This window comes from Arvicola amphibius, chromosome 1 (assembly GCF_903992535.2).
Source record: "Arvicola amphibius chromosome 1, mArvAmp1.2, whole genome shotgun sequence".
In the NCBI taxonomy this organism is placed as follows: domain Eukaryota; kingdom Metazoa; phylum Chordata; class Mammalia; order Rodentia; family Cricetidae; genus Arvicola; species Arvicola amphibius.
In genome coordinates this window covers 34,855,889-34,880,846 of record NC_052047.1, presented here as the reverse complement: position 1 = coordinate 34,880,846, position 24,958 = coordinate 34,855,889, and the positions used below count along the sequence as shown (strand labels likewise).

General features: G+C 44.2%; 1 protein-coding gene across 2 annotated transcripts in view; it reads right to left on the bottom strand.

Moving 5' to 3' along the window:
- Window positions 1-24,958, bottom strand: part of Atp8a1 (ATPase phospholipid transporting 8A1) — a 213,162-nt gene that overhangs the window by 63,400 nt on the left and 124,804 nt on the right. For both annotated transcript variants that reach the window (XM_038327824.2, XM_038327841.1), the window contains 2 exons: window positions 22,078-22,142; window positions 1,989-2,161 (listed from right to left, as the gene is read on the bottom strand). In XM_038327824.2, coding sequence (XP_038183752.1) covers window positions 1,989-2,161; window positions 22,078-22,142 — 238 coding nt within the window. The remainder of the gene's footprint in view (window positions 1-1,988; window positions 2,162-22,077; window positions 22,143-24,958) is intronic.

The window sequence follows — 24,958 nt, the reverse complement described above, 5'->3', positions numbered from 1 at the left end:
ACTGGCCACTTTATCTAAACATTGCTGTTTTGTGGTCTGTGTTCTTTTTCTGAGTAGGGGCCAGCAGTCATAACACTGATGGGTTTTTGAGCAATTGCCTGTTGATCCTCATGATCCCATTAGCGAAAGTGACTAAATAGCTCAGCATAGCACAGATTTATCCTGATGGGAGCCTGTGAGAGCTGAGCGCTACTAAGCACTTGTCAAGGCGTTGCGAGAAACCAAGAAAAGTTACCGAAGCCCCAGATTTTACAAAGTATGAAGATGCCCAGGTAAAAGCAAGAGTAGAAGGTCATTTCTATTTTTGTGATAAACAGAGAACAGAGAACATGAGTGTTATGAACACTGAGCATCTACGGAATATATCACTCAGGAATCTCAGTCATATTAGTAACATCCCACAGAGAAGAACAGACTCCATAGGTAAAATAATTAGATGCCTGAAAATAACAGGCAAGTCTTAATTCTCTGAGGATACTACAGCTTTATAGGTCAAAATGGTGCTTATACATGATCCTTACAGGGTGTCGTTTATATACATCCCAGGAAGTAAATTTCAATTGAAATTCAAAGAGTGCATGTAAGGTAGATACGCAGAGACAAAAAGGGGTTTAAAAGGAATAACTCTCCTTTATTCGTAAATAGAACTTTTAAAAGTATTTTGATCAAAGAAAAGGAAGGTCCTTGCAATGGTGAGAACAGACTGTGAGAAATTCTCGAGAAGCCCTCCCCACACTCTGTCTCCTCAGAAGAGAGAGTTGAGGTAGAACCGTGTCTCTGGATCCACTGTGACCAGCTGGTAAGAGTCAGCCAGTGGACAGCAGAGGACAATCCTTAGCTGATGTAACCTCAGGAGAGGAGCATGGGCAATGCTATGCAGTACTCTAAATTTTCAGAGGAAGACTATCCCTGACAAGAAAATCAGACAGGCTAGAGCTCAGTGACGCTTATATGTATTAGGCCGTCGTAACTCAGAGACAGATGTAAATCTAGGATATGAGCAGTTTTATAAGTTAGGAGGCCCGAGTCTTAGAGTAAATAAGCAGTCATCAGAAAAGTATTCAGCTGTTTGGAGAAGGGCTCCGTTTGTACCTCCCAACATGCTATCTCCACAAAATAAATTCTAGCAGTTGGATCAACCATCTAAATAGAGACAACAGGGCCCTTCCATAAATGAACCAAGATGAAAATAAATGTAGATAAATAATTCACCCCCTCCACCCCTCCGGTGCTGAAGGTCAAAGCTAAGGCTAAGAGCTTACTCTATCACTGAGTTTTGGCTCTGGCTCCGTAACTTTTTTTTTTTTTCCAGTATGGGAGTTTGAACTCAGAGTGTTGCACGTGTTAGGTCAAACCCAATGAACTACATTCACAGCTCTCTTGAAAGTTTGTTTGCTTATTTATTTATTTATGTAGGTATATAGTCTCCCTAAATTGTCCAAGCAGACCTGAAGCTTTCTACATTTTGCCTTTTGACTCCCAAGTAGCTGGGATTACCGGCCTGTGCCACATACCTGGTTGCCATTGGCTGATTTTATATACAGATAAAGGCAAAGAGCTGGTGGGTTCAGATTATGAATAGCATCTAATACGGATCGTTAGGGCTCATTCCAAAGTCTCTGCTGACAAGTCCACCTCAGCTGGTAAACCCTGGGACTCTGGTAAACAAATGAACGAACCTAACATTTGTAATTTCTGGATTTAAAAAAAAAAAACCAGTATGGATCTTTAAAAATTTAAAAGCGTAAGATGGTGCAGGAGAGAGAGCTCCGCAGTTAGGAGGCACCGTTCTGCTCTCCCAGAGATCCAAGTTCGCTGTTACTAGCACCCAACTGTCTGCAATTCCAGCTTCAGGGGTCCAGTACTTGTGGCCTCCCTGGGCTCCTACTTGCCCTCACACAGACATATAATTAAAATAAAATCATTAAAAGATACCATTAAGATAAAGTCACTTCGGTTGCAAGTGGACAGTGCTGGGGACAACTTACCTGCAGCAAATGACGGCTTTGCACGACAGAGCTAAGTCCAGGAAATACTGCCGCACTCCGAAGGTTAAGGCGTATTTGAGGGTCTTCCCATCAATGATAAGAGCAAAATCGTTTTCCTTCCGAAGGGCATCCCCAAGGGTGGTACAGTGGCGACTGAGAGTTTCCCTGGTTCCCTGAAACATCAGCCAAGGTCGTCAACATTTATTCTATTTGTTCTATTACAAAGTCTTCAAGTTGTAGCTAAATTTCAAGTAGTAACTACATTTAGATATTTTTAGTGATTTACAAAAAAATCTTTCAAATTACTTTCACAAACCTTCATTCACTCAGTTCTCACAACAGCCCCTGGAGAGGGCAACTGACAAGGTTATCAGTTAAATTCTGTGGGTTATATACCTGTCCACAGCGGGGCAGGGATGGGACCACAGCCTCTTCATCCTCCGTGACTCTGCCATACGTTACTCTCAGCACGCAACTGCAATACTGCCCTAGCATTTTCAGCAAATTCTCTTCTCAAGAAAAAGAACAATGCTGATCTAATTTATGAACTAGTCAGAACTGGTTTGCCACGAGCCAAGGGAAAAAGTTGGGGAACATAATCAAAATAATTTATGAGTGTTCTTTAGAGAATACTCAGTGCTATTGAAATTTTAATGCCCAGAAACCTAGAGCAGGAAACGCAGGGTTCGTAATCTGTAACTTCATGAATTGGCTTCTGTGGCTTCAATCATGGTTCTGCGATGCTGTATTTTAGTGGGAGGCAGAGACATGTAGCTTGGTAGTTGTGATGGAGCCAATATAAGGAGCCTTTCCATCAACCAAAAGTTTACTCTTAAGCAGAATAAAAACCTTTAGCATCAGGGAAAGCTTTATTCATTTAAATTGCATAAGAACAGATATAGGTTCTTCATCAAGGCTTTTTCCCTCAGAGGGAAAAAGGAAAAAAAAAAAGACCAAAGCCACCATCACTACCAATAACAAACAACGTACCACACACACACACACACACAATATCATTTTGTGTACCCAGTTTTCCTCCCCAGATCCTAAAGACTCTTCTTCCAACATAATGGTTCTGCCCAGTTCCTGTTCTAAAGAGCCCTGGCACTGAAGAAACACAACACTCATTCTCCACAAGGAAACAGACATTAAAGTTATGGCTTGAGTACTAAATCTACAATTATTTATATGAATGAAATACAGTCACACATAATACGCTTATAGGATACTTTGTGTTCATTATATTCAAAGCAGAGTTAAGTGTGATGGTTTATTTGGATTGTCAACAGCGTTAGCGTAAGCGACACCCGAGCGTGACTGTGGCTGTGTTTCCAGAGACAAGCAGATCATGGGCACTCTGAACTAATAATGGACTCACACCTTGACAGCCTCACAGTGTGGTGGCGCTGCTGGGATGTGGTGAAGCGAGGTGGCGCCTGTTAGAGGTGTCACCAGGTGCAGGGCCGAGGTGCTCTTATCTGGGTCTGTTCCAATCTCTGCTTGCCCCTGCTTCCTGCCCACTGTGCTGGTCCGCTACACCCTGCCCATATCATGAACTGAACCCGGGCAACTGTGAGCAAAAGAACCCTTTCTCATCACTAAGTTGTTCTTATTGGGCATTTGGGCCACAGAAAAGCAACTGATACTGTATTCCTCCAATTGAAGGGTGTGGCCCAGTCATTTCATGGTGAGGGAAGCAATAAGGAGATTAAAATTTCACACTGGAGATACTGGAAGGTGTTTTTGTATTTGTATTCAAATGTAGTTCACACTATGTCCTAGCATTTTAGAATCTGTTTATCTGAATGACAAACCATGTCATACTGTAGAGTAAGAAATGCCCAATAATCCCAGCAGTAAAATCTTCCAATTTGATCATTACACATTACATTACACGGGGGGTGAACACTTGGTCCAAGAGGACTTAAGGAAGTATAAAAGTCTATAAAATTCTCCCAGGAAAGATGACGAATGGCAGTCTAAAGCACATGACTCCAGATTGTTTTAAAAACAAATTCAGAGATTAGGTGGATAAATAAACCAATAAAGGTGTGAAAAATTAGAACAATAATAAAATGCCCGACATGTGCTGCACACTGGGCTGTTTTAAGAACTATGTGTTTAGACGAGACATTTACGTTAACAGTATAGATACTATTCTTGTGTCAGTGTTAGGACGCAGTGTTCAAGCTCCTTGCCCAAGAGCATATTTACAAAGTAACATCAGCTCAGAACTAAGTTTCTGCTCTGGTTTGTCTTTCTCTGCACACCCCATCAAAACAAAACCGAATGCCTGAAGCATCAGGTAGCACCAGGAGCAAGTTCAAGGCCATAGTATTCTTTCTGTTGTTTCCCAGAAGCCTTCACTGCCCTTCATCTCACCTGTTCATAAAACAGAGTTAAAGCACAACCATGTCTCTTCTTGCGCTCCCATCTTTCCAGGGCTTCTGGGGATCGGCACACTAAAATCTATCCCCTTATGTGGTATTGAACCTTTCCACAGTTTGATCCTGAGGAACTTTCCCCAGAGATCCTTCCACAGGCTTGACTCTTGCTTGTCTCTCCTGCCAAAGAGAGCTGACCTACCAGGCTCCCAGGCTGCCCAGTGCAACTAAGCCTATGTTAACAAAGCCCTCAACTCCTGGGGAGTGTACAGGGCTGAGGCCCTGCCCACAACATGGACAGAGCCTACAATATCACACACTCAGAAAGACATTTAATGACAACACTGATAAATAATGACAGCATTCCACTGGCAGTAGTCCATTTCTCTTCAGCGTGCACATGCGTGTGAACACACACACACACACACACACACACTAGACACACACACACACACACTAGACACACACACACACGACAGACAGACAAAGACAGCAGAATTTCAAATAAAGATAAACAGTCTCTCTCTCTCTCTCTCTCTCTCTCTCTCTCTCTGTGTGTGTGAGCGCACGTGCGTGTGTGTTGCTTAAGTGACACTTGAGCTGGAAACCTGAAACAGAACATACAGGGACCCCAGGGATCTTTGGGGATCAGCTGTAAATGACAAAGAAATCACCCCCAGCACTGTGGACCGCCCATGCTCCCCAGGCTGTGGGAGCAGCCCCTGTGCCCTGCTTTCTTTTTCTAAGGTCTTCTCTGACACCTTCAAATTGGCTGAAAACTCTCTTATTTGTGGCATCAGTACCTGTGTTTCCTTGGTGACTTATCAAAGACCTTCAGCAAATCAAGAGGTGTCAGGAGATGTAAGAGGCAACATCTCAGGCAGGGTGAAAAACTCAGCAGCCCACCTAGGGTGCAAGGTTGCACCAACACCAGCCTGCTAACTCCTGCTATTTTAGTACACAGCCTCCACGTACAAGGAGCTCTGTTGCTGGCTGTGTGCCGCTAGTTATGGGTGATATTTTATCCTTATTTACTGTTGGCGCTGTTTAAAAAATTCTCATCTTTATGAAACATCATTGCATTGTCTCCAAGCCTGGGAGCTGTGCTTTGTGGCCTCATGGCATCGAAGCTTATCTCCTGTGGCTATGGATAAATTTATTACTGTATTAGCTGCCACTCTGTTTTCTCTTTGGCTACTGGAGGGGGAAATGTTTAAGCATTTAAACTCAGTGACTTGTGAAAGTGAAAATATGTAAAGAAGAAGTTAGAAAAAAGGATCAAAGACTGTATAGGGCGGAACAATAAAAGATCTGTGTAGCATCCTGTCGGCTGCTATTTGTAAGCTCGATAAAAGGGGGCATCAGAGGTGTCCCGAAGCTACGACAGTTTGTGGACACGGGGACAGATATGGAGGCAGACACGGGGACAGAGGAAAGGTCATAGTTCTGGCCAATAAGGAAAAAATGGGATTGACAAGGCTGTGACATTTCCTATGGATTCTCCTTTTTAGTCACCTGTCCCTGGACGCCAGTGTCTTGCACAGCCGTGTACTCAAGGAGAGCATTCAAGGCCAGTGCTTACAGGAAGTCCTTCCCGACCTGTCCCACTTTCTCCTCTCTGTAACCTCACAACAACAAACATCATTTCTCAGTGCCGGTTAGGTTTTGTCAAACTTGATACAAACTAGAGTCACTGGAGAGAGGGAGCCTCAGATGAAAAATGGGCTCCATCAGGTTGGCCTTTGAACCTGTCTGTCAGTTGGTGCGACTCCTGAGCAGTGGTCCCCGGTTGTGTTAAAAAAGCAAGCTGAGCAAGCCATAGAGAGTAAGCCAGTGAGCAGAGGTCCTTTGTGGTTCCTGCTTCCAGGCTCCTGTCCCAGCTCCTGCCCTGATTTCCCTGATAGACCCTAATCTGTAAGATGTAACAAACTTTTCCACCCCCACGCTGTGGTTTTGGTCAGTGTTTATCAAAACAATAGATGGCAAACCAGCCTAGGCAGTAAAACAGAGGCGTCAATCTCTTCTCCCCAGTGGCTAGTCTACATCCTTTCTTCTTTCCTCCTGCTTAAAACCTGACTCATAAACATCTGTGTGCTTCATTCTCCCCTTAGCAGCGGCTCCCAGCCCCATGGCTATTTAAGCCTACGTAGAAGCTCAAGGTTTTCTTACTCCAAAAACAATGAATAAATAAACTAAAAATAATTTCTCAAGATCCTACTTTCTCCAAATCCTCCAGGTAACAAGAATGCTTCCATCTTTTGGGTCCCCTAAATACCCTGTCTGCTTATGCAACATAGCTGTGGCACAGCTTAATTTGTACCTCAGCCTTCTTCCAGTGGCTGAAGTCTGTGATGAGGAGGCCACAGAGAAGAAAATTGTTAGTGGCAACAGGACTCCTTGTGGGAAGTGAAAATGTCTCACTAGCGCCTGTGGATGCTTTCCTGGTGCCTCTAAACTCTTCAAGAATCTGGGGTACTCTCAATTAGAAGGAAGAAAACGTTACTGTGTTTCTCTTAATAAAAAAGAAATAAGGAACAAATAATTAATGACAACCCCACATCCACTTCTGCCCCAAACAGCATCGACTGCCCAGTGAATGCCATAAGATACACACCCAGGCTAACTACCTAGTGACCAAGGCAAGGTGTGCAGCTGTAGGCCAAGGGGGAGGAAATGGTACTTTATTTGGTTTATAAGAAACTGAGAGGGGGTGTGGAGAAGGAAGGAAGAAAGAAGAGAGGGAGGGAGGAGGCATGTTGAGGAAGAAGGCAGTTAGGGCGAGCAGAATTCTTTAAAACAGCAATAGGGCCATGGGCCTTTCTAAAACCTCACTTATAAACCTCTAAAGAGCAGAAGCCGGTCAAACATACAGCATGTCCACAGAACACACTCCGGTGAAATGAGACAACCCACAACAGCAATGTTGCAGGAGCCCGGAGACTGGCAGCTTTATGCATTACATTTACATGATCTGGTAGCAAGGAAACCCTTGACAAAAATCACAGAAGGTGCCCCAGACAATGAAACTGGATACGATCTTAGAGGGAGATACATCAGAAGCTGTGATTTGTATGGTAAGGATCGCAGGGCACAAGCTGTCATTTTTCTTTTGGCGGAACTGCTTAGAACCAGCTGAGGAACCTGAGGGCCAGATGTGCAGAGAGCGTATGGGGCCACCTAAGAAGCTGGATACAAACGACCCTGTTCAGTTCCTCGCCTTTCTGTTCTTTCCCAGATTCCTCTCAGAGGTTTACGGGAGAGAGTTTTACTTAGGAACACATCCAAGGAACACCCTTCCTGAGAATTTGCAGAAATCCCTAGGCAAAGGGAAAGAGCCATCATGGAGCAGGAAGGAGAAGATCCAGGACAGGCCAGCACATAGTGCCTGAGGCTACTGGCTGCCACAGCTTGCCCTGAAGCTAGAGTTTCTTACCTGTAGTGACCCTACACAATGTGGTCACTCAAGGATACTCCGAGGGCATCATCAGCAGGTCTAACCAACATTAAAGGAAACAAAGCCCACCTACACTTACTTATCCAAAGCATATTTTGGTGTTTGGACCCAAACGCAAGTAAGTATTTAGCTTTCTATCTAGTCTTGGGACCCTATTAATGTGAGAAGAAAAAGTGATAAACTATATTATGAAGAGGGTTTATCCCCAGAAAGGAAGAACTAATACATAGAAATTCTGAATAACACCAACTTCCAAACAATACTTAATAAGGCATTTTTATTCTGGGATGAATGTCTGTGTTTCTTCAAACTCCCTTCATTGAAATGCTGACTTCTTATGTGATGGCATCCTAGGCGGCAGGACCCGCGTGAGGTCATTAGAATATGGAATCTGTCTGGGATTTGTACATGGCTTTATAACAGAGATTCCATGAAGTGCTCCTTCCTCCTGCCACATTAGGATACAGCAAAAGGACACTGTGAACCAGGACACAGGCCCCAGGAGACCCCTAGCTACTGGCACCTTGGTGGCCAACATCCCTATCTCCAGAACACAGAGAAATGGATCTTCGCTGCTGAAGCCATCCCATCTGTGGTATTTTTCTTAGAGCAGCCAGACTGAACTAACACAATTTTGTTACTCTTGGATTTGTTCTTTTTCTCTTATTAATTAAGGGAACGGGCATATCAGTGGGAAGATGCAGCTCTCATTTTGGTGAGAGTGGACTTTAGGAGGACAGTCCTTCCTACCCGGTATTAGAGCCCAGAGCTTCAAGTTCACTTGCTGTCCTCCAAAAGAGCAAAGTCTAGCAACAGGCTGAATAAAGATGGAGACTACCCAAATGAGATGACTGGCAGGAGGCGGGGCCCCTGTGAAACAGCTCTTCGGAGCCTGTCTGCAGGTGAGCACAGATGGCTCATCAGCACAGAGGCGGCTGCCTGCCCAGAGCGTACACATGCAGCCATGTCAAGGGAGATGTGAGACGCCGAGGCTGTCAGTGGGGCTTACATGTCACTCCAGCGTATTAACAGCGTCAAACCGAGGATGTCATATCATGAAGCACTAAGTTCTGGGAGCTAAACATACGCCATGGTTCAACATGGTTCAACATTCAAGTTTTCCGTTGGTCTCAGATGGATACAGAGTACAAGGAAGGCCATCAAACCTTCTCCCTTCTGTAAGAAGGAAAAGGCAGATCTTTTGAGAAAATTCATAATAAAAAAAAACTTGAAAAACTGAATAGCTTCAAATACTAACTCAACACCTTAGGGCCTCTAAATGTGTATGTGTGAAACACAGAGAGAGAGAGAGAGAGAGAGAGAGAGAGAGAGAGAGAGAGAGATTGGCTGGTCTAGAACTCAATATATAGCCCCCAAACTCATGAACCTCCTGCCTCAGTTGCTCCAGTGCTGGGATTACAGGTGTGCACTACTATGCCTAGATGAAACCCCCTTTTTGGGTAAGATGAGGCAGCTACATACGTCAAGAGTTCCAGAAAAGATCTCCTGCCGTGACAGAGCCATGTCCCCTGTCCCATCTAACTGTCGTGGGCTTGACTCACCATACTCATCTGACAACCTCCCCTGAGGTGACAACCTCCCCTGAGTTGACAACCTCCCCTGAGGTGGCACTAGAGCAACCTGAGCTGGAGCCTGGCTCTGCCACTTACTGACTCTTTCCTCAGGCAGGATTCTTGGGCTCCTCTGAGTTCAGTTTTCCCCTACTCATCAGATTGGATTAGTGCTAACTTCCCAGAGTGACTGTCACGAGGCAGTGTGCTGACTTCCACTTCCTCACTGTGGAGAAAGCATCCTGCCAAGTGCTCAGCACACAGCTGACACCAGAGTTCTTTACCCTGCTCTGGCATCAGGCCCAACAAGTTACCTATGTGAAGAGACAGCACCTCAAACTGCCAAGCTCTGTGGAGCAATAGAAAATCCAGTAGGCGCAGTCAGTCCCGGGCTGGGGTCACTTTAAGCGTTCTTACGAAGTCTCCCAATGAAAACACTCCCATCTACCTGTGGCTGCTAAAACTAAACTCTCCCAACATGTCTCCTGCTGCACAAACATGATCTGTAAACCCGACTGCCCTCCAGTTCTAGCATTGAGAACATCACCTCTTCTCCAAGGGCATGTAGCTCCTGGTGCATGGTGGGAGGAGAAATATTTATATAATTACTGTCTGTTTTTCCTTAATAATTTCTGCCTGAGGTAGAATGATCTGATACAGCTCATTTCAAAAATCACAAAGTAAAATGGAGTTCCTCTGCCATGATTTGTGTTTTATGAGTGACTAAATTAATACATGTGTTTGTGTAAAACAGTCCATGATAAACCTAAGGCTATTTCTCCAGCGTATTCTTCAGCTATAGCACCACTAAGGCAATTCTCAGGCACTGGATAATTCTTAGGTACAAACATAAGTGTCACCTGGACAGTGGGGACTTATTTTACTTTGGATTTACTTTAATTCACCATAATTTAAGAACAAATATTAAAAAGAACACAAATAAGAACTTGGTATCTAAACCTATTTTATTAGCTATTTTGGTGGCATGTGATCCTACCTCATCATCACTTAGAACATGAGTTCTATGACCAAATGCTTCATTCTTTCCTACTTTTATGCTCTCCAAATGTTCACACCCTAAAATTGCAAATTAGCAGAACATTCCAGGAACATTTTTAATAACATACTCTGACTATATCAAGTATGGACAATGTTAGCACGTTCTTAAAGGGTGAGTTATGCCTCCTGTAATAACAACTTGGATAAACCGCTGGGTATTACTTATTTTTCTACAACGTGTTACTGATTCAGTGGAACAGTGGACATTCCAAATACGCCTACGCAATACATATATCAACTGCTCCTTCAGCTACTGCAGGCAATAGTAAAAGGATATACACCCGAGAGTAGAGAGAAACTACATTTATATACAACTGGTCTATTTAGTATGCACCCCAGTCAGGAGAGCTAGTGCTCTTTGACATAGTTTTTTTTTTTTTTTAATAGAAAACCTTTGGTGTTTCTAAATTCCTATCCTAAATTAGAATATAATATTTAAAAACATATGTGTATAGAACCAAACCAATATAAAGTAATTTTTCCAAAATGCGTAAGGGCAGACAGAAGGTGAAGTCATTAAAAACATATGGTCAGAGAGGTCCTCCAAAGTAGCTTAGTGGAAGGCAGCCAAACGAATGCATTTCGTCAATATATATCGCTGAAGATAATGGAGGGGGAAAGACAAATAAAATCGTATGCTTTGTTGATATACAAATATGGGTTTTTCTGAAGGAGGGTGGATGTGAAACGCTGTTGTTGAGAAAACAGTTCAATCTTCCAGAGGGGCTGTGCCATCTGAGAAAGGTCAAGGGTCACAAAATGGAAACAGGTAAGAGAAGGAAGCCGGAGTGCTGGGTAAATTGCACTCAGACCTCAGTAGAGGTTTGAGACTCGCAATTATGATAGGTTCCATAAGGAAACTAATTCCCTGTGAGCATCAAGTCTTGCTTGGAGCCCGCAGGAGAGGAAGGGAGAGGAGTGTTGAATGCGTAGCCAGCCTGTGTTTTGGTGTCGGGGTCGGGGTATGCAGTAAAGAAAGATCAATCCAGGAAAAGGAAGGAGGAATAAGATGGGGGAGCAATTATATAATTTAAATAGTTTTGTGGATAAAGGCTTTACCAAAGCCTTCATGGTAATTATTTTAAACCACCACTGAGAGCCTCCTAAACACTTATTTTGAGGTTGGTATTAAATATTCTCCAGTGGTGGCTGCGACTCAAACACGAAAAGGAAGCGTTCTAGGAGGGACGGGGTCGGCAGACATCCAGTCTCTCCGAGTGCCTTCAATTCAGCCAGGAAGAGGTTGCTTAGAATATACCACTGGTTTTCTGAAAATAAGCAAATTACCAAATCCATGGTCTGGAGAAGGTAAGCTCTGAGGCCTATGAGAAACTGTTCCCCAGACCCAGAGAAAGCAAATGCCGAACCCATTGGCTTAATAATTTCAATTAATGAACGGAGGAATATGGAAGAATCATTATCTGCAGGACTTTCTCAGGGCAGAGCCCAAACACACACTGTTCCTATTATTCTATGTCTTAAATAACTCCTGTGTACAATTCTCATACGGGCAAGACTGAATTCCATGAATTTTCCAGAAGGGCACTCTCCTTTAGCTGCTCTGTGGCCCTGGGGCTGAGTGAAAGAATTAATGAAACAAGCTGGAAGATGTGGCAATGATTCTCAGGATGCAGAATCCTGTGACTGAGTCATTTTGTCACTAGAAAAGGTACAGTTATTTAAGGATACATCCCAACTCAGACTTGAGCACACTCTGGACTTGGAGTAGCTGGCGTGGAACATCGGGAGGGATACTGTGATGTCCAGCATGTGAGCGCAATGGGTCCATCTGCAGTGTGGACTAACGGCCCCGGCCCTACCTACAGGAGCAGAGCCGGCAATGCCTCTGGGTACACCTGACGCCCCATCAGTCAGCTTCTCACAGACAGTTGCTTATAATGCTGCTCTGATGGCCAGCATGTGAGCGCAAAGGGTCCATCTGTAATGTGGAATAACGGGCCGAGCCCTATCTACAGAAGCAGAGTGCGCAATGCTTCTGGGTACACCTGGCACCCCGTTCCACCTACAGAACCTACAGGAGCAGAGCGCAATGCCTCTGGGCACACCTGACACCCCATCAGTCAGCTTCTCACGGACGGTTGCTTATAACGCTGCTCTGATGGCCAGCATGTGAGCGCAAAGGGTGCATCTGTAATGTGGAATAATGGGCCCAGCCCTATCTACAGAAGCAGAGTGCGCAATGCCTCTGGGTACACCTGGCACCCCGTTCTACCTACAGAACCTACAGCAGAGCGCAATGCCTCTGGGTACACCTGGCACCCCATCAGTCAGTTTCTCACAGACGGTTGCTTTTAATGCTGTTCTGACCCGCCAAAGGTCTGGGCAGAAGAGATGGGAAGAAAGTGGAGGGCGAGGAGTACGCCCTCAGAAATGTCAACAGTTTGAGGGGAGAACAGCAAGGGAGCAGCATGGTTAGAGAGCACTTATCTGTAATTCTAGGTCTCAGGGAAGAGTGCAGATGTTTAGGCCAAATGAGGGAAAGAATATTCAGACTTGGGGGTGGGAGAACTTCTTGAACCAGAGACACTATGAATCTGTGAACAATTTCACTCAGGGTTCTTTCTGTACACCAGCCAGTCTCGCTGCAGCATGTTTAACAAAAGGGGACACGTTTAATTCCACGAGACCAAACAATGTGTTTGATGAGACTTTTTCAACCACATACTCTGGCTGCTAGCGGATACGGTCTTAAATTAGAGGCATGGAGCATAGACGATTTGTTCAAACATCATTTTCACTTTTTTACTAATGCTTACATTTCTTCCTGGGGGTAAACAGTGTGAATTACAGGATCTAAACAATCTCCCTACCACGGGGCATGACAGGAAAGCTTTAGGCTTCAGATAGAGGACGCAAACACCTCTAACTACCATCTGAAGACTGCCACCTCACGCTGAAAGAACTTCGCTAATGGTAAGAGAAACATCAGCCTAGACATACCAAAACCTGCAGTGGAAGGGAACTCAGTGTGGTTTCAAACCTGTCTAAGCTAGTTTTCAAAGCAATACAAAACGTATCGTATTAGACTCAGGGGACATATCAAAACAAAACCTGAAGTAGCTCGCACTTTCCTCCCCCGCCCCTTCTCTTCTGGAATCAGGTCAATGACTTGCTTTTTCTGGATGTCTTTCAGAAGCCATTTATTGGTGGCTGGATCCCAAAACAGTGAGGTTTGTCTGCATAAAACATGTAAGTTGAGCTTAAAAGGGTGTAGATGATAACTTCAGCATTTATACCCGGAATGTTCTGTATGTTATAGGAGATATTTTCATGTTAGAAAGTCAAATGAAGCTAGGGAAAAAAATTAGTAATTGTTGGAAGTGTTGGAAGTGTTTTCCTTTACCAAAGTGTTGGAATTCTGTCTTTTTAAAAAAATGCTTGGTAACTTACTCTCTGATGTGGCCAACAATTCATTTTCAGTAAAATATATCAGAGAGGAAATACTGGGATGCATAATCAAATTTATGGCTGGTTTGTGGCCACATTCTCTAATTAAATAGAGACGTGTAAGAAGCTGTGTAAAGTTACTCTCATGGAAGCTCTCCTCTCCCACAGAGCAAGAAGCTGTGTAATGTTATCTCTCATGGAAGCTCTCTCCTCCTGCAAATAACAATGCTGAAGAAATCGGAGCAGTGAAGGCTGTGATCACAGCATTTCTGGGATGCTTACCAAGGCAGGGTGCAGGACCAGGGGAGGGTGAGGGAACGTGGATGAGGGGATGAGAGGATGCCCCTGACCCTTGAGCCTGGCTGAAGCCTCTCACCAGCTAGCAATAAAACATTCAAATCCAATTAACATTGGCTGTGAAGGCTGCCTATCTAGAGAATATTTTATGTAGATTTATTTTCAAGAAAGAATGTTAAAGTAGCAATGAGCTATGCTTAACGCTTACGAGTCCACTACCTTCCTCCTTTCCCAGTGGTAAAAAAATCACAATATACTTACTAGAAATCTCATACAAACCCCTTTTCTACTAAAGCAAAAACAAACAAACAAACAAAACCAAACCAAAAAGAACAAAAGAGAGAGAGAAAAGGTAAGAAAAGTGACAATATGAACATCTCAGCTGCCTTGTGGAACTCTTAGAGCTCATGGGGCACATTTTGTAGATTGTGATCCCTATCCAAAGCACCCCAGAACAGCCATGCAATCTCATTCATTGAAAAAGAAGGGGGCAAGATAGGAGGAAGTCTCAGTAACTCTCTGAGATGCAACCCAAGAGCCAACAAAACTGCCTCATGGTTACAGCTGCGACACCGAAGGGTTACTGTTGGGACACAACACTCACACCAATGCACGAGGGTGTCTTCCTTCCCTCGTCTCGCTCTTTCTATTAACTCATGCTGAAATCTCTACCAAAAAATTTCACTGCAACCCCAACTCTGTCTTTACCATCTCCTCTTGAGGTTCTTCTCTGTGGCATCCAGAGACTCAGTTTTCTGGACTGGAAGTCTTGAACGGACTCCAGGCTGCTGGAGGTGGGGACGGGCACAGCTACCTCTGGCTCCCACACTACTGCTGCCAGCACCTACTACATGAGAGCCACTGGAATTAGCATTTAACAGGCACTGTTTTATTTCATCCTTATAACAGCATGCTTAGGAGACAGATATTTTTATGACTTCTGTTTCACAAACAGGGCCCCTGAAGGCAAAGCAAAAAAATAATATATTATGTTCTGGAGAAGGCATTTGGTAACTACAAGCCTACAAGCTGTGGATCATTTTCTGAGTAGAAAAATGAAACATAGGATCCTGCATAAGAGACAAGAGTCCCCTGCTCACAGCATCATGGCTTGAATGTAAAATATTCCTCACAGGCTCATGTTTTGAGTACTTGGTCTCCAGGAGAAGGTGTTGTCTGGGCAGGCTGTAGAACTTCTGGAACATGGTATCTAGCTAGCAGACGTCTTCCACTAGGGGCAGGCCTTTGAGTGGGAAAGCCTGGCCCAGTTTCTAGTCCCGCTCCTTGCGTCCTGTTCTACCAAGACAGGAGGAGAAGCTGCATCGTCTTGCATGCATGAATTCTGCTATACCCTCACACTATACACTACGATGGACTGAAACCACGAGTCAAAGGAATCCCCCCTCCCTTGGATTTTTTTGTCTAGTATTTTATCATGGCAATGAGAAAAACAACTCATCATAGGCATAGAAAGTCAGCAAATGACATTTTCCTAGGAGACAGATGACACACAGCTTCCCCAAACACCAGGTGGGGTCTCCCGACTAGGCTGCACGTGAATGTAACGGCAGAGACAGTCTAGAGAAAGCACAGCTAGATGAGCAGAGGGTGGGGCTGGTTAGGAGCTTGGGAATGCAAGAGCCTTTGACTGTGAGCGGAGGGAATTTATTTCTCTGAATAGCAATCTTGTTAACTGAATCAACGAATAGAGACTATCTCTCCATCTGTTCCCCAAGGGAAAGCCAGACAGTAGAAAGAAGGCTATACCAGAACTGGAATGTATCTAAGATCTATGGCTTCTTCCCGGGAGAGTCCACAGATTCCTCATATGCGAGAGATGCTAGACACACGTAAGATTAAGGATGGGCACAGGAGACCCAAAGAATGATGGGCTTGGAGTTACCTGTGGCTTCAGAAATAATAGTCTCCAACCTGCCCTAAGTTTGACAGGTGAAATTGGGTATGCTGTTTTGAGTTATTGGAATGAGGCAAGCCTTCAAGATTTTTCTAATCATGCAAAAACTCGGACCAAAGCTACCAACCTCAGTCTGGAGAGATGGCTCAGCAGTTAAGAGCATATGCTGCTCTTCCAGAGGACCCCGGTATGGTTCCTAGCAGCCACATCAGGCGGAATGTAACTGTAACTCCAGCTCCAGGGGATCTGACACTTCCGGTCTCCGCAGGCCCTGGCGCCCATGTATACATGCAGACTTACACACATAGTTACAAACCATAAAAATAAATCTTAAAAATTATAAAAAGCTACCAAACAACCCCAAAAAGAACAGCGAACAAAGGCTGAGCCACCTGGAAACATTTCTGGAGATCCTCAGTGCTGTCACACCAAGAAGGACTTGAGTGACCACCTCACAATTACCTTTCTCAGCGTAACATAAACCTAGTCTTCCCACAACAACTTTCAGTCATTTGGAGAGACTTTAATTAGAATCTGGGAAGCAAAAATAGGTCACAGTATAAGATTCCCTGGTTCTTGCCTCACAGTTTAAATGCTTCCAGTTTTTAACATGTTTTGAATAAATTCTTTTCCAATAGACGGAAGGATTTCCAGGAAATGTAAAAAGGAGTCCTGAAGGAGTCGGTAAATGAACGAGGCACTTCTGAGAGGTCGGTGGGATCGTTCCTGCGCCCTGGGTGGGGTAGGGGAAAAGTGTCTTTCCATGAAGCCAGTACCCTGAAATTCCCGACTCTGCGGACAAAAAGGCTGCTCAGCAGGAGCACAACCAGGATCCCTAAGAGGGTGTTCAATGCAACATGAGAAAAATCCCATATAAACCATAGGAAGGATCTGTTACTGCCTAATGGTTTTGGTCAACTTCACACGCCATTTAATGACACTTATTTATGAACTTTTCTTTCTTTATATGTGTGGAATATGCACATGTGCTCGTGTGTGTGTCTGTGCTCGTGTGTGTGCTTGTGTGTGTGTGCTCATGTGCGTGTGTGTGTGTGCGTGCATGTGTGCGTGCATGTGTGCGTGCATGTGTGTGCGTGTGTGCTCGTGTGTGTGTATGTGTGTGTGTGTGTGTGTGTGTGTGTGTGCAGGAGGACATTGTTTGGATGGTCTTTACTATTTCTCTCCATCTTATTTCTTGAGACAGGGTCTCTCACTGAACCTAGGTCCTGCCATCTCGGTTAGGCTAGCTGGCCAGAAAGCCCCCGAATCTGGATTTCTTTCCCTTCAGGGTTAAAGACATGTGCCACCCTGATGGCTTTTGGGTAGATTTTGGAGATTTAAACACAGGTCCATATATGTGCGTAGCAAGCGTATTACCCACTGAGGTTTTTCCACACACTGAAATTGTTATTTTTGAATTTAAAAGCTTCAACAAATCTTTTTGCCTAAGACATCTGCATTGTAAGCGAGAGTATCTTACTTTGCCATGTGGTGGCAATCCAAAGAAGAGGGAAATGAGATATTGAGTAGTATTCTTTAGCTGTGTGTCTCTCTCTGTGGTGTTTCAGAGGTTAATGGCATTGAAACTCAAAAGATAACAGGAAAGCGAGACAAATGTTCCCTTTTTATCAAAGTCACCAGAAGAAACTTTCCCTTCTTTTGAGAAATAGCATCTTCCTCTGCAGCTTAGGTCAGCCTCAAGCTTGTTATCCTCCTGCCTCTGCCTCCTGAATGCTGAGATTACAGGCATGCACTGCTGTGCAACCTGCGGAAAGGGGACGTTGTCTATGCAAGTCTTCAGAACTTCAAAACACAATTCTTTATAACAACGTAACATGAGGCCTATCTTTAACATTAGTCTGGTAGAAAACCTGGACAGTGTGTCCAGCAATATGGGCCATTCATGATACGATGACCTACAGCTAGAACTTACTACCTTATGAAAAATATTAAAGATGGGAAATGATACATTTTTATAAAAACATGCATAAGGCAAAATAGAAAGCTATTGGAATAGTTCTTGTCCCACCACACTTCATAACATCTCTTTGTATGCTCCACACACTATGTTCGCCATACCAGTGCTCTGACCAAGGTGACAGTCTCGTTATATATAGACAGCTAGACTATGGCTCGGAGAAGCTGATTTCAATGTCTGAGGTCATCACTGTGCTATTTCAGAGGACGATTCCAACGCCCTTGACAAGACACACGTCCATATCTTCCTTCCTGAGACAGTTCTGGCCCTCGGTTTATTACTTGTTACTTGTTCTTTGTGCTCATGGACTGATCACCCCAGACTGTCTTGTTATCTGTCAGTATACAGTATACAGATGGGCTGTTTTTCTTTCCCTCTGCAATGGGAAATACAAACAATGCTTTACCTACAGGCAACCCAGCAGCTCTCAGGGTTTGCCTGAACTCAGAGTCTCCCGATTTTATGAAGGCACTGTGCAAAAGGATGCTTCATCTCCTGGTGAGAAACAAATGAGTTCATCCCAGGAGGTCTGACCTCAGACAGCCAGTTTGTAAATTCACTACTCAGCTCCCAGGGAGAAAACCCTTCCCCAGACATTGCTGGGAAGACTGGCAGCCGGAGCGTAGGGAAATGAGTGTTAATCCACTGAGCCACAGTCTTATTCCTACCCTAAACTACTTGCATTCATAAGGAGGCTTCAGATATGACGAATTACCTCAAATTGAAAACTGATGCACATTTTTTTTTAAAGGGAAGCCCTTAATTTGAAATGATGGTGACTCAGCGCTCAGGTATCTAGCCATCCAGTATTTACTATGTGTTCCGTAATTTGTTGGGCACCGGGAGGGATAAGCCAGAGCAGTCTCTGCTCGCAGAGAAATTGCGTGTTCCCAGAGTCTTTCTCTCTTATTTCTTAGAAAAACAGGTAGCGAAGGTACCTTTGAGGGGCTTTTCGATTTGAGTTACCACCCAAGAAATCTAAAAGCGAAAACAAACACCACTGTCTTAACAATACAGTATGAATGCTGGTTGGTTTTGCCCACTTGACACTAATGTAGCTGGGAAGAGGGACTCTTGGCTGAGGTGTTCCCTACATCAGATTAGGTCGTGGCCGTGTCTATGGGGACATTTTCTTAATTGTTAATTGATGTAGGAGGGCACAGTCTGGAGTGGGGAGGTGTTATCCCTAAACACACGGGCCTCTGCTATATAACAAAGGTAGTTAGCTGAGCCGGCCAGAAGGAATGAGCTGTAAGCAATGTGCCTCCAGCTCCTGGCTTGAGTTCCTACCCCGGTTTCCCCTGATGATGGACTGTAACCTATTAGCCAAATAAGCTCTTTCCACCCAAGACACTTTAGGCCAGGGTGTTTATCACTGAAAGAGAAGTGAACTGGGGCATTGAATATCGAATATTTTTTGATATTTCGCCATTTCCCTCCAGGCTATTATTTATAGTACTTGATATCTAAAACACTTACGGCCAAGCTTGCCGAAGAAATGGAGGAAAATGATGGCGCACAATAAAATGAAAGCCGGCACACCGCCACATGCTCGGGAAGGGAAAAGTCCAGCTCCAGATGCGGGCAATGAAGCGCGCTTGCTTTTTTTTTTTTTTGCATTTAATCCCACAGGTCCTAGAATGCTGATCCTCCTGCTGCTAGAGAAACTGTTCTCCAGTGTGACCCAGGGGACGGAAAAGCACAGACTCCGGCAGGCGGATGGAGCATTCCCAGGGCACTTTCCATAATGCTATGAGCACATGGAGCGCCCTTTGGGGCCATTCTCAGAGGCTTCTTTTCCAGGGACCATAGTTCCAGTCTCTGGGCTGCTTCTACACCATACCCTTAGAGGCACTGGGGCCCCACATCCTTCCTCTCCTTGTTTTGACCTTTTACATGAGATTCGTGCCTCCCTGACCTTCGGAACACGCCTACAGCCCATCACTCTCATAGGTACCTCACATGCATGACGTTGAGGACAGTGCTCCTCATGCCGTGCTGCCGTGCTCTCTAACCTGACCCAGTTCACTCGGGTTGGCCGGAAATCACCTTTCCAGTTCTCACTCTGTCACTTCTTCCTAGGTGTCTTGCAAGTACCATGTCACAGCAAAGACATAAGTGGCTCCGCATATGCATCACACAGGCACAGGCACACTGGCTAAGATATAGCAAGTGGAAATAAACGAAGGCACAGGAATCAAAAAGCTGTGTGCCGTGTGGTATGGTTGTTTTAAAATTCGTTTCTAGATTTTTTTGTTTTATGCGTCTAAGTATTTTGCCGCCGTGTATGTAAGGCATGGGATCCCCTGGAACTGGAGTTAGGGAAGGTGGTAAACTACCACGCGGGTCCGGGACTGACCCTGGGTCCTCTGCGAGGCCTCTGAAGCTGACCATTTGTTTTAACAGTGAGGGGTACGGACCAGTGAGAAGGCTCAGTGAGTAAGAGCGCTCCCTGCCAAGCCTGCTGACCTGAGTTCTAGCTCTGGAATCCAGGTGGTAGGAGGGGCAGAACTGACTCCAGCGAGTTTCCCTCTGACCTCACATACATGTTATGGTATGCGTATGTGCACACGTTACATAAATGAAGAAATGTGAAAACAACAGCAGCAACCAAAACCAAAACCCAGTTAGAGTATGTAAATGAAGAAACATCCATCAGGTACAGAACAGCTCTCCGGGCAAAGGCACACGTGGTAAGATAAAATTTAGATGCAAACATAGATGGCCCACTGTCTATGATCTGTACTGTTTCCCGGAACTGGAAATCCACACCGCATGCTTCTACTTACTCCAACAAACAATCTTTAACAAGTCACGACCTTATGTTCAAGTTCAGTGTTCCCTTTTCCTTCTCCAAGTATGGCTTGATCTTTGCTGCAAGGACTTTCTGCTTCAAATAGTCTTCTTCCTCACCCAGTGACTCAACTCTACCAGACTGTCCTCTTTACTAATACATCTTGATATGTCACAGAAGCCCTAAGCAGATGTCTTCCTCACCTCTGTGTCTGTCTTGTGGACCTTTCCTTTACTTTGTATGTGTCAGCTTTTGAAAGGCAGGGCTGACTTGGTCATTGTTCACAAGGTAGTATTTTGACTGTGGCAACCCAAAGCTAATACATAAGAAGGTGGGAAGACTCCCAAAGGGGCTCAGATGCAGGGCCATGTTGGTGCTGCTGCAAAACAACATACCATTGCAGGTTGTTCAAAGACTTCACAAGAAAAGGGAAAAGTACCAGGTTTTGAAGTTAAGTAATTAAAACATTTGCAATCAAGGTCTGAGGATTTCTGTCACCTAGCCACCTCTAAGCATTCTCCCCAGTGATTTCTTCACCATCTTGCAACACAGACGGGTGGCTTTGCAGCTTCCCCCAAGCTCCTAATTATCAATGTTCCCCTCTGCTTTTTGCGTCATCATGAGTATTTTAAGCAGGTGTAAAACCATCACCTCCCTGTTTTGTCTTCCACCTTACATTACCAGTAACCACCTTGACTTTAAAGTATTTACAGGTCATTTGTCCTACATATTAGTCCACTAAATATGTCATCCTAGTAGTTAGAGCATCAAAAAGGAAAACACACACACACACACACACACACACACACACACAGACAAAACACCAAGAAACCTTTGTATTAGTTTAGCATCCCTTTCAATAAACTCTTTAAAACAGAAATAGGTATTAACTTTCGAAGCTATAGGAGATCTAAAAGGCTGGATACACAAAACGCAGTATTCCATATAAATGAGCTGCATACCATACGCACCGACCCAGGGTTTCTGTGAAGCAGCTTCTCTGTCTTATAACATTAAGGAAACCAGACGGCAGTTTCTTTAGCTAACACACGTCATGTAAAGCATGAGTCAGTTTAGGTTAGTGTTGTCCAAAGCTGTACACACAGTTAAAGCACGCAAAGCGAATAAAGTATACAAAGCTATCTTTTTAACCTCATGCCAGTGGAGTGTTTCCACGGATATCTGCTATGGAAAAACAACAGAGGGCACTGAAGCCCAAAGTCACTCACATCAAGGGAGCCTTCATTTATAACGATCAACCCCATGTTCTTCTTCAGAAGTCTGCAGGAGTGTCCTAGGCACACGACAAATAGGCACCGTTAGTCTTTCAGGACAGAAGGGACGCTTAGAGAGCAAGGGTATGACCAAATACCGAAAGAGCATCTTTATGGAGAGGGAAGGGTTCTCAGTTGTTTCCCCAGACCAATAGGAAGTTAAAAATGAAACACTCGTGTTGGCCATCAGGAAGGGTGTGAGGTAAGGATGTCATTTGCAGCTGCCATGATAAACAATACGGGACAACCAAGTTCAGTGTTTCCACATCCTGAAGGCTGCCAGGCATAAGCACTCTATCCTTTCTGGTGGCCAATACGAAGGGTAAAGGCTGGGCCAGCAGGTGTTTGCAGAGAAGGTTCAGGAGGGTGGGCGACTCTCTTGGACCTGCTGGCCTTACTATCTCCCTGACCTGGAAGGTAGTGACATCATTTTCATGCCCTTCTTACCTGACTCATCTTACACTAGCAAAAGTTATAACAGCGTTGTTTACACTCATTGTCTCTGTATTCCCAGTGCCTTGCTCAGCCACCATCAGAGCAGCTTCCTCCCGCAGCAGATGGGAACAAATACCGTAGTCAGAACAGTAGCCAGACATTATGCGGAGAATGAGAGACCCTGGAACACTCAGCCGTAAATGGGATGCCTCCATTAAACCCTTCCCCTTAGGTCTCAGGGAACCCTGGGGAAGAGGAGGCAGAGAGTGTACAAGCCAGAGGGGATGGAGGACAGCAAGGAAACAGGCTTCTAAATCAACAGGATCTGTGTGCATGTGAACTCAGAGGCTAAGGCAGAATGCACAGGGCCTATACTGGTCTGAACCAGACAGGGTCCTAGAGATGAAGAAAGAGGTGGACACATGCCCCCATTCCTAATCCAAAAGTGAGCACCAATTGGTAACTATTGGCAAGTGAAAAATTAGTTTTTTTCAAGGGAATCTCACTGGGGAAACGAACTACTCTTCAGGGTCGGCCGCATAGATGCCCAGCGGAAACAGACTCAGTGGCATCTTTGGAGGTTCCTTGTCTCATAATGTCATGGCAGGGCTTAAGAGTTATTTTTAATGTTCTTTTTTTATTTTATTTATATATCTTCTTTTATTCTACAGGTCTTTTATGTATAATTTATAGCTTCCAGTTCATGTTTTTATGGGATTTCTGGGTCTCTGCATCTACATGTTTTTTGTGCCTCTTCTTGGACTCTTCTCCCTCTGTTTTGTCTGATTCTAATGTGACGGTTTTTGTTTTATCTTATTATTATCGCCTAGAAGGCTGTTTGTTTTCTAATGAGAGACAGAAGGGGGCTGGATTCAGATGGGAAGGAAGGTGGAGAGACACTGGGAGGAAAAGAGACAGGAGAAACTGTAATCAGGATGTATTATATGAGAAAAATTCTCTTTTCAATAAAAGAAACTATTTTAAAAATTGGAATACCAGCTACCTCTCATCATTGCCATTTGGTCAAAGCCACCATTACACACCCCTGGGTCACTGTGGCTACTCTGCTTCTTTGCTGGCTTCTCAAGACTGACGTCACTCTGTACTCAGTCTGTGTCCACAGGAAGCCCATCACGTCTCTCCCTATGGAATATCATCCTATGCCTTCCCTGTCACGCAGAGCAAACCCAGAGTCTTTCAAGGCCTGGCACTGCCATCTTGTCTGGCTCCCCCCTCAGCACTGGGGCTCCCTCTGCAGCAGAGGGCAACAGCTGCCTTGCCACCCACAGCAAACTCCTTCTTCCTCTTCCAGGTCTTTCCTCAAACGTCACCTTCTGCAAGTTCTTCCTGATATACCCTTTCTCCTCCCATATGACGTGTGTGTGTGTATGCACATGTATGCACATGCATGCAGGGCTAGAGGCTGACCACAAGTGCCATCCCTCAAGTGCCATCTACCTCTCACTGGTTTGGAGCTCACCCAGTAGGCCAGGCTGAGCCTGTGCCTGCCCATTGCTTGTATGCTAACCTAAAAAAATTCAATAAATAGAATCTCTACTACTTACACGGACTTTGTGATGGCTATTCCTGGTTGTCAACTTGACTACAACTGGAATTAACTAAAACCCAAGCAGCTGGGTACACCTGTGAGAGACTTTTTTCTTAATTAAATCATCTGAAGTGGGAAGACCCATGTTTAACATGGATCATTTGAGGTAGGAAGATTTCACATTTAATCTTGGCCATACAGTCTACTGGCAGCTTAGATGAAGGACATGGAAGAAGGAAGCTTTTTGCCTGCTTGCTCTCACCCTCGATAGCAAGTTCACTCCTTTACTGGCATCGGAGCCCACTTCTTTGGGATTCTGTTATGTACTGAAGACCAACGGAAACGCCCAGCCTTGTGGGCTGGACTGAACAACTACTGAATGCTTGGACTCTCCATTGGGGACAGTCGTTGTTGGACTAGTTGGACCACATCTGTAATGCATCTTAATAAATTCCTATATACCTATATATCTGTATCTCTATATCTAGAGGAACAAAACTTTAAGAATGAATATATATATATATATATATAATATACTAACTATATACTATGAATATATATTTAGTATATGTAACATATATAATATGTAATGATCAGAGAAGAATTATATATATAAATATAAACATATATATATATATATTCATTCTACAAATTCTGTTCCTTTAGAGAGCCCTAATACAAATTTAGTATATGTTTATGGTATAGTTTTTATATTTTAAGGACAATTTAGGGTGACTGCTAAAACTAAAATGTACTGTTAGCTAAATGTACTTGAGATGAAGAGATCTTAACAATAACCTTCTAAGGGTGTGGTTCCATGCTATGTATAACATTCATGTTCAATTCTGGGGA